We start from the raw sequence: 10,735 nt of genomic DNA, 5'->3' as shown, positions 1-10,735 counted from the left end.
GAAGGTCAAATACTGGTAAATGTTTGGAATCGGGCCTGAACCCAGTCCCTCTAACCTTAGGAGTCAGTACTGTAACCCTCCTTGTTACCTTTGACTATCAGTGACTGCTTTGATGAGTAATTTTTAACTAATTTGACTCTATCTTAAAACAAACAAACAAAACAATCCCACCAGTGTAAGGTGCATTTGTGGCAAGTTCAGCATCCCCTGCTGGACACCTGTGGTGTTTACATGAGACAATATTGATGACTCCTAGGAACAGTCCCACTGATTCTCTGCACTGAAGCTCACTGCTTCAGCCCGTGACCCAGATGCTAAGTGACAGCACTGAGAAGGTACAACAGGTAGAATGGTCCCAGTGCAGGCCCAATAAAGGATTGTGGGGGCATTTAGTAATTCTCTCAAGTCAGGGGAATTAGAAAAGAGAATAGAAGTTAACTAGGAAGGGCTATGGCTCAAGCTCTCCGTGTGGCTCACACCTTCATCTGCTTTAGTCTTTGTTCCAATAGGCCCCTCTTAAGGAAGCTGTCCCTGATCATCTCACTGCACCTTAGCACTCACTGTTCCCTTCCCTGCGTTGTTCTTCTCCATGCGTATCTCCAGCTAATTGATTCACTTTGCTGAAGATATTTGTTTTGTTTATTCAGTTCTTCCCACTTAAAGCGTATGTTCACTAGAGTGAGGGTATGCAACTGTTTTGTTCTCTGCCATTCCTCCACTGCCTGGAAAGGTGCCTGAGACATAGTGGGCCCTCAGTAAATATTTACTGACTGAGCCATGTCATCACACTGTCAGTAATACCTTGAGAGTCACCCATAAGTAAAAGGGCATTGACAGTAACAGTAACGAGTAAGAGGGTGACTCCTTTCTGCCTGGAGGGTGAGAAAATCTGTTGGATTTTATTTCAAGTGATATCACAATGTCTTAGTCCATTTGCTCTGCTATAACAAAACATCACAGGCTGGGTGGCTTATAAACAACAGAAATTTGTTTCTTACAGTTGGAGGCAAGAAGTCTGAACTCAAGGCACTGGAAGGTTCGGTGGCTGGCCAGGGAGAGTTTCTGGCTTATAGATGGCCATGTTTTTCCCACAACCTCCCATGGCAGAAGGCACAAGAGGTATTTCTTGGGCTTCTCTTAAAAGGTCACTAATTCCATTAACCACTCTCTATAGGTCCTGCCTCCTAGTCCCATTATCTTGGGGGTTAGGATCTCAAGACATGAATTTTGGGGAGACATATTCAAATCATAGCACCCAGAAAGAGTGTTCTGACATACTATCCAAGACCTGTGAACAAAAGGCAAGCTAATGGTTGGAGATCTTTGCTTTCTTCACAAAGAAAACCCAATTAGAGTGGCTGTAGGGCACCTGTGTACCCCTGCTGTTTGTATAGTCTGTTCTTCCCTTTGCCTAATTTTTAAAGGGTGTTGTAGAAAATTTTCTTGAAAAAGTTAAAATAGTACAATTTCAAATACTTAAAAGAATAACACTATACTATGCAGATAATTGGATTATTTAATATCCTAAACAGCTGAAACTTTTTTGGTACTTTTGATATGTTGTGGATCAAAAATTCCCTGGCTAGGGAAGGGACACCAGATGTTATTTAAGATTTGTACTGAGGCTGGGTAATCTTGACTACATTTTTAATTTCATTTGTAGGGTTAGGAAGGCAGACTAGATAGATTTCAAAATAGGCTTTGATTTCCAAACTTGCATGAGTCAGCAAGTCTGTACAAAATGGATTTTGGGGGTTCTTTGTATTCCCCTTTGGTAACTGTGCTGCTTTGTGGGTAATGTAGTTTAGTGGGTAGATGACCAGCCTCGGAAGTAATGTTTCTTGATTTACATTCTTCGTCTGACATGCTTTCCTCTGATAGACAGTTTAGGTAATTACTTCAAGATCTTTGGCAAGTGTGCCTTCCTGTGAGCTGGGGAGGATACACTATTTTGTTATAGTTGAGAAGAAAGATTTGTGTCGCTGCAATGTCTCTTCAAAGATATCAGCTGAGCTTTTTCTCTGAGGTGAGAACAGCATCTGGAAGTTCTTTTTCTCCTTTGAGATAGAAGTCACACCTCTCTGCTTGTTAGAACCAGCTCAGTTGCTCAAAAACAAATTCCAAGAGATGCTGTCAGTGTCATCTTGATAAGGAGAAGACATTTTCCTTTGTTACTGGATGCTGTGAAGCTGAGTTGAACTGCAATTCAAATATATAATTCAAGGGACTTCCGCCAAGATGGAGGCATAGGTGGAAACACTGTGCCTGCTCCCACAACCAAGTTTGAATACAACAAAGGTTTGAAGAACAAAGACACAGCCAAAGAACAGAAAATTGAATTATATGGAAGTCTGACAACGACTAACTGCTCAACCGGGACGGTAAGAGGGGCGGAGCCAGCAGCAGAGCAGGGTCGGGCAGGAGAGATCCCCCAACCTAGGTGCGCAAGTAGCCTGGACCCAGTCAGGGTGCAGGGCAGACTGACCATGGTCACACATTCGCGCACAGTGAGATGGATCACGCAGGCCCCAGGGGGCAAACCCAGTGGTGGAGGGCTGACGGTGGTGGCACACTCGCATGCAGTGGGATGAAACACGTGGGCCCAGGTGGCAGTGGCCGCTGCCACACCTGTGGGGGCCTCAGGGGGGAGGCGGAAGACGGGATGCCATTCCTCCTCTTTGACCCCGCCCCCACATACAGCAACACAACTCAGCGACTGAGTTGCCCTGCTCTAGTGAACACCTTAAGGCTCCGATCCTGCTACAGAACAGGCACGAACAGCCCAAAAGATGGCACAAGAAGAACTCAAAGCCCCAGAGCCAATAACTCTAAGTGACCAAGAGATTGCCAGCCTCTCAGAAGCACAGTTCAAGACACTGTTTATCAGGATGCTCACAGAACTGGTTGATTATAGTCACAAATTAGAGGAACATATGAAGGCTAAACTAATTGAAATGAAGGGAGATGTCCAGGAAACCAATAGTTTGGAAAGGAAACTGGGACTCAAATCAATGGAATGGACCAGAAGGAAGAATGAAACATCCAACCAGAAAGGAATGAAGAAATGAGAATTCAAAAAGATGAGGAGAGGCTTAGGAACCTCCAGGACATCTTTAAACGTTCCAACATCCGGATTATAGGGGTACCAGAAGGGGAACAGGAACAGCCATGAGTGGAAAACTTATTTGAACAAATAATAAAGGAGAACTTCCCCAGTCTGGCAAAGGAAATAGACTTTCAGGAAGTCGAGGAAGCTCAGAGAGTCCCAAAGAAGGTGGACCCAAGGAGGAACACACCAAGGCACATCATAATTACATTAGTCAAGACTAAAATGAAGGGGAGAATGCTAGAAGCAGCAAGAGATAAGGAGACAGTCACCTACAAAGGAGTACCCATCAGACTGTCAGCGGATTTCTCAAAAGAGACCTTACAGGCAAGAAGGGGCTGGAAAGAAGTATTCCAAGTCATGAAATCCAAAGACCTACAGCCAAGATTGCTTTATCCAGCAAAACTTTCATTCAGAACGGAAGGGCAGATAAAGTGCTTCTCAGATAAGGTCAAGTTCAAGGAGTTCATCATCACCAAGCCCTTATTATATGAAATGATAAAGGGACTTATATAAGAAAAAGAAGATGAAAAATATGAACAGTGTAAGGACAGCAAACACACAGTTATTAACAAGCACACCTAAAACAAAAGCAAACCAAGAGGACAGCTAGATCAGGAGTGGAACCATAGAAATGAAGAACACATGGAGGGTTAGCAACAGGGGGGTGGGAGGAGGAGAAGGGGGGAGAAGGCACAGAAAATAGCATAGACGGTAGGTAGAAAATAGATAAGGGGGAGGGCAAGAATAGTAGGGGAAATAGAGAATCTAAAGAACTTGAGACACGTGGTTATAAACTAAGGGGGGGGAGAATGGTGGGGGAGGGAGTGTGCGGGTGGAGGGGAATGAAGGGAGGGAATAGAACAACTGTAATGGTATAATCAATAAAATATATTAAAAAAAAGAACAAAAACAAATATATAATTCAAGAATGACACCTTCCGGACCCTAAGAGCAGGAAGTGGTTCAGCCCAACAACATTCCCTCCTTTTACCAGTTCTCCAGGTGTCCTGTTGAGCAGGGTATTCATTTTCTTGTGCAAGTTGTGTGGGAAGTACAAGGATGAGGACAGGAAAGGGTCCGCAGAGAGCTGGTTCACTCAAGAGTACCTGTGCCTGTGGTAAGCTATATTGTTAAGAAAGGAATAGGTTATTATTTCTATTGTTACTAAATTTTATAGATGCAGGTGAGATGCAACTTTAGACATGATTTGTCTGCTGGTATAGCTGTTGAAACTTGCTTTCTATCCACAGTCCTGAACAGACATTTATACCCTAAAGCAAGTAAAACACTCATTTCTCAAATTAGGTAATTAACCACAAACACAAAGCAGAACAAAACAGACACCATCATTTCCCAGCCTTCCAGAAGCTGAATGCTGTTTCCCTGGGAGGCCTCTGTCACTTTGAGCCTGAGATGAATCAGAGTCTTCTCCAGCCAGGTCTCTGGGGTGGACAGTGAGGGCCCTGGAGCACTCTAGAGGAAAAGCCACTCCAAGCTTTTCACCTTCACTGCTACTTTATTCTTGGCAGGTAATAAGAATGAGGACTGGACATTGTTTTATGTGCTTTACCTATTTTCTCATTTGTTCTTCACAATTATTGTAGGGTAGGGATTCGGCACTATAATTTCACAACAAGGAAACTGTGTAAAACAACTCTCAAGGTTAAGAAGCTAGAATTTTAATCCAGGATTTCAGATTCAAGAGCTCAGCTACTTTGCCTCATGTACTAGGCTGCCTCCCATAATTATGTTCACAAATGCAGATATTTCTAACATTCCTTCTTTGGATACAGACTCCTTTATTCAAATTGAGTCTTGGATAAAGCATAAAAAATGCAGATATAAATGGAGTTGTGTGACTGAGGTAGATTGGGAGTGGGTCAGATCTGAAGCCTTGATTCTTTCCTCCTCTTTAAAAAACTCTCTAGTTCCCAGAACTCCTATGGACACAGTCCTCTTGTGATTTGATCTTCATCAGCCTCAGTTTTTCTTCCCTCTATAAAACATGTAATATCTGACTATTTAGTCAGGAGCACTGACCTCTTTTCCTTGTCAAACAAAAAATGACAACAGCCAACACAACAATAACCATCCAGTGTGAACACCCTGTTTTGAACCATAACTATATAGGTCATATAATAGAGTTGCATCTTATTGGTTGTGTTGCAAAATAATTCTTGATACCAGAAATCCTTATATGTAAATATAGGCACCTGATTTTTTTAAAAGTCACTTTGGAGCAAAAAGGGTAGGTAATTACTACTATTATTTGTTTTTATAAATCAATCAAAATCATATTTATTTTTTGTCAGATTGGTAAAACATACAATTTTTGTTGTGCTGCAGAATTTTAGTAATTAGTTTATGTGTGCTATGAGATGCAAAATGTTGACAATTGCTGGTCAAGTAGATCAGCATTGTTAAAAAGTCAATCCTTATTGTTCATGGATTCTGTATTGACAAATTCACTGACTTGCTAAAATGTATTTGTAACCTCCAAAGCAATACTCTGAGTTTTCACAATCATTTTTGGACACACAGAACACTGAATGTTTGAGTCACCTTATGCCATGTTCAAGAAAATACACTGGCATTTGTGCTGCCTGTCACATATTGAACCCAATAAGCAAAGAAGGGATTGAATCTTTATAAGTGCTGTATTCAGTTGGTCGGCAATCTAAGAAGATGGTGGGTTCATACCCTAACAAAACATCTTATATTTTCTTTCCAAGACAGCCTTTTTATAACAGAGAACAAAGTGCGATGAATGGTTTTGAAATTCAGGGAAAATTAGATTAAAAAAAAACCCAAACTACAGTATTTTTGCCCTGGGCAGTTAGCTGTTCCCAGGCGCAGGTACTTGTTTTTCTCTCCCTGGACCACATGGCCTCGATGCCTCCACTTGTCCCCCAGGCAGTAATCTTTTTTTTTTTTTTAAAGATTTTATTTATTTATTTATGTATTTATTTATTTACTTATTTATTTATCTCTAGAGGGGAAGGAGAGAGGGAGAGAAACGTCAATGTATGGTTGCCTTTTGTGCGTCCCCTGCTGGGAGTTGGCCTGCAGGGAACCCTCCTGCAACCCAGGCATGTGCCCTGACTGGGAATTGAACCGCGATTCTCTGGTTCGCAGGCCCGCGCTCAATCCACTGAGCTATGCCAGCCAGGGCCCCCCAGGCAGTAATCTTTAGCAGTCCCAGGAGGTTGGCTGTCTCTCCAGGGAGTGGTGGGCCTTATATGCAGTTCCTGCAACAATAGCTTTAACATATGAATTACCTAGTAGGCTTATAACGATTTACCTTAAACTAAAATTTTCCAACTCTTGAGTCCCCTATCATGAGGACAAAAGCCTTTCTGGTTGTAATCATGCTTCCCAGAAAAGACAGGATTTGAACATTTTAGTGTTTCTTTAACAAGTGAAGTGGTATGGAATTGTTTTCAAGGAGAAAACACCTTTATTTCATAAAGAATTTACTTGGCTAGTTAACAAAACTGTTCTTTCTTGGGCTAAATGCAATCACTTCTATTATATATCCTGAAGCCTCTGGTCTCTCCTGGCTGAGACATGTGAGCACCGCCTGGGCCCTGGAATGTCCCAGGAGGGTAAGAATAGCCCACAATGAGAGATGACTCCTGCTGTCTTCTGGTCACTGCAGTTGTCAGGAACTCTGCTTTAGAGGTGAACAGCTCAGAGGCGTCTCAACTTGGAGAGAGAAAAACTGACCTCTTGCTCCTGGGCTCAATTCTCTCCTTTTATATTTCCAGCTCTCATTTTTAAGCCTCTTGTAGCTAACATACATTTATTTCTGTAAAGATTTCCCACCTCCTTGGAGATCACAGGCTCTGATATCTCCAGCAGCCTTGAGTCTGCAACATTTTGGAAGCATGGACCGTTGGGACTTGCTAGGGTTCCTCATTATCACGTTAAACTGCAATGTGACCATTGTGGGTGAGTACAAGAGATACCCCCAAAGCTCTTTTTTTAAAAAAGATTTTAGTTATTTATGGAGAGGGGAAGGGTGGGAGAAAGAGAGGGAGAAATACATCAACGTGTAGTTGCCTCTCTCATCCCCCTACTGGGGACCTGGCCCACAACCCAGGTATCTGCTGTAGACTGGGAATTGAACCAATGACCCTTTGGTTCACAGGCCAGCAAATCAATCCACTGAGCCATACCAGCCAGGGCTGTTTTGTTTTTTTTTTAATTGGTTTGCCTTGTCTACCCCCAAGACAAAGGCCTATGAACTACTAGAGCAAAGAGGGCAAAGAGGGCTATGGGTTTAAGCTTCTGATTGTGCCATAGTTCCAATAATTATTTAAGGAAGTCTGGGTGTGGGTGTTGTTTCTCTCCTTGGGCCTCTTCTTGCTGACATTCTGGTGCTGAGTCTGAAGAATGAAGCAGGTGGAAGGAATATTTTTGTGTAACTCTTTTCTGGTTGCCTTACCATAAAAAGAAATAATACAATAAAAGTGAAAGAAAAATCAATGCCTCAATTATACTTTCTTCTTGTTCATCTTTTTAGAGTTTAATCTTGAAGCTTAATTTGTAAAGATTAGCAATTTCTCTTGTGCTTTAAACCAAATCCTATTTTAGCTTAGTTATTTTTTTAACAAAGAAAGTGATAAAGATTTCTGAGTTTAGTGCAGGTAAGGCAATTTTTTAGAGAAGTATGGGTGTCCTAGAAAAAGAAATTGAGAAATTGAGACTACAAGAATTAGTCATTGATATTTTTCTTACTCATTATTTTGTAGAGCTTAAACAAAACCAACTTGGTCTTTAAAAGTTTGAGTTGATAATCTCATCACATAATAATATTCTTTAATTGCCTTCATTTATAATAGAGTTTTGTTTTTCTGCTCTCAGGTGATGTTTTCTCTATCTTATCACAATACAGAATACTTACAAATTATTTTGTCCGAGTCTTAAACATGTTCCAAAATAGTTGACCCATGATATGAAAAGAAGACTTTTGAAGTTATTTTTAATCCCCAGCTTGGCCAAATGTATTCATGATAAGTTGAAAAAAGACAAAGTTCATTGATTCATAAAATTGAAATAAAAGAAAAGGAATTCTGAATTACTGAAAAATCAGAAAAATTGAATGTTCTTAAAGAAATTTGATTGCAAAAGCCATAAAGCAACATTAAATATAAGCCCTGCTATTACATGATGTTCTTTTGAACCATTATCATAAATGAAGATATTTGTTTTGTTTATTCAGTTCTTCCCACTTAAAGCGTATGTTCACTAGAGTGAGGGTATGCAACTGTTTTGTTCTCTGCCATTACTCCACTGCCTGGAACAGTGCCTGAGACATAGTGGGCCCTCAGTAAATATTTGTTATCTGAAATTAACAGTTGTATTATACAGTTGTTATACTGTATAACAGTTGTACACAGTAACAAGAATGTATTAACATTCTTTAAGAAGCTTAATCTCCTAAACTTTCATTCTAAATCTATCAGTCCAGGAGACATTAACAAAAGTCTGAACTAGCAGAGTCAAACATTTTTAGTATTTATGCTTCTTTAAAATCTATTAATCTCAAAAGCATTTTATAAACATGTAGTTCAAACAGTGTCTGACATGTAAGTGCTCAATAAATATTTGTCACATGTGCTAACTAGCTGATATTGTTGCTGTGACTGAAATACATGCTTGTGTATCTCAGATTTCACTCTCAGTCCCAGTACACACTTAAATATTGTTGTTAGGAGGAAGTGTGTTTGCATGGTGGTGCCCACCCTACCTCTTCTTTTTCAGGGAAGATCTGGCTTATCTTCATGATCCTGCTGAGGATGGTGATCATCATTGTGGCGGGGTCCCCTGTTTACCAGGATGAGCAGGAGAGGTTTGTGTGCAACACCCTGCAGCCAGGGTGTGCCAATGTCTGTTATGACATTTTCTCCCCAGTGTCCCACCTGCGCTTCTGGCTAGTCCAAAGCGTGTCTGCCCTCCTCCCTTCCGCGGTTTTCAGTGTTTACGTCCTGCACAAAGTATCCGAGCTCACCGTCTGGGGCTCCTGCGGGCCAGGCGTCGGTCCCGGGGACCAGGATCCCACTGACCTGAGCCCTGAGGATCCGCACTGCTCGCTGCCCTTCAGGGAAAGGCGCAGCCTGGTGGTGCCAGATTTCTCCTTGGGCTATATTGTGCAGCTCTGTCTTCGGACCCTGGCAGAAATAGCTTTCGGGGCCTTGCATTACTTCCTCTTCGGATTCTCGGTCCCCCACAGGTTCTCCTGCGCCCACGATCCCTGCTCTGGCGCGGTGGACTGCTACGTCTCTCGGCCCACGGAAAAGTCCACCCTGATGCTCTTTCTCTGGGCACTCAGCGCTCTCTCCGTGCTGCTCAGCGTGACCGACCTGCTCTGCAGTCTGCGCAGGCACAGGTGGCCAGGCACAGCTGGGGGCCGACGGGGATCCGGGGAAGAAACTGTAGCTCTCGAACACCCTGGCCAGTGGACTGGACAGCACGGTGCCCGAAGCCCCGGTAGTCAGTTTTCTGTGTCAGGGCGGGTGGATATTCCAGATGAGGATGAGACTGAGGGGTTACCCTTAGCTAACGACAAGCTGCCCAGAGCTTGCACAGAGCCTGGGAGCAGACCCTGCACAGAGGCCCCTCAGAAGCCCCAAAGCGAGCATCCCTTAATGCCCTGCAGTCTGCTGGCGCGGCCCCGGCCACTCGTTCAGCAGCTCCCCTCCGCCCTCTGGGCTAGTGCTGGTAGCGCCCCCCTCCCGGTGACCGGAAGGTCCGAGTGGGTGTGAAGAGGGCAGCTGGGCAGTGCAGTGACTGAGAGAAGACGCGGACCCGAAGGTGCAGCATCACTTTGGCACATGGGGAACCTTAAAGTTCCTGGGGAATATCGACAGTCAAGAAGGCCATCTGGCCTGTCACAAGTGGCTTCAGACTGAAAGCTACAATGATTAATTGAAGAGGATCAGGTTACTTACTGATCACCTAACACTCTTGTTTGGTCTATTGTCTTATTCTTTACCATGGTATGTGCTTTATGTAAAGCATGCACCTTACATTAGTGGAGCTCATTACTGTTCTAATGTTTTGTGGCGAATTATGAGGGTTCTTTTTGTTTTTTTTCTGCTTTGATAAAACATGTATCTTATGCATGTAATCAATAGAATCAACAGAGAGACATTAGTTTAACTTTTCCAAACCCCTTTAATAAAATTAATGCTGATTGTGATATCCCACTTCATATTTCATTGTATTACAGAAGAAATGACAAATGTGGACTATTAATAGGACTGGTAAACAATTGTGGTCTTTTGGGCATTTTTGATGGTTATTACATTCAGGTGGAAGGTGCACAGGCTGTGGGTGGACCCTGGCTTGTTTGTTGTTTCTGAGTGTGTCTCTGAGTAGTTGTCTTCACTGAGGAAAGGGATGCAAGTGGCCCTAGAAGTGTCCAATGCTTTCCAGTCTGTTTTTTGCCTGTGTCCTTGAGAGAGTTGTGCAGTTCAGGTTGCCCTGAGAGACCTCACACTCCAGTGGAGAAGAGGAGAAACTCCAGGAATTCTGCAGTTTCACAGTCCGAGCTCCAGCTTTCTGTGTGTGCAATGGAAAGAGCTGCCACTCTTCTGGAAATGGGCCTTCACAGGTCCTTGC

At 42.8% G+C, this 10,735-nt stretch overlaps 1 protein-coding gene across 1 annotated transcript; it reads left to right on the top strand.

Annotated features, from left to right (window-relative positions):
* The first annotated feature begins 6,963 nt into the window (after positions 1–6,963).
* On the top strand, positions 6,964–10,024 carry GJD4 (gap junction protein delta 4). Its single transcript, XM_037037806.1, has 2 exons — positions 6,964–7,060; positions 8,876–10,024. Exons 1-2 carry the CDS (start codon positions 6,997–6,999, stop codon positions 9,874–9,876), a joined length of 1,065 nt encoding a protein of 354 aa, XP_036893701.1. The 5' UTR covers positions 6,964–6,996; the 3' UTR covers positions 9,877–10,024.
* Positions 10,025–10,735: the final 711 nt, after the last annotated feature.

Source organism: Sturnira hondurensis, unplaced genomic scaffold (genome assembly GCF_014824575.4).
Source record: "Sturnira hondurensis isolate 20B ecotype Veracruz unplaced genomic scaffold, ASM1482457v3 Scaffold0023456, whole genome shotgun sequence".
NCBI lineage: Eukaryota > Metazoa > Chordata > Mammalia > Chiroptera > Phyllostomidae > Sturnira > Sturnira hondurensis.
The sequence above is the reverse complement of the archived record's forward strand: the minus strand, read 5'-3'. Positions and strand labels throughout refer to the sequence as shown.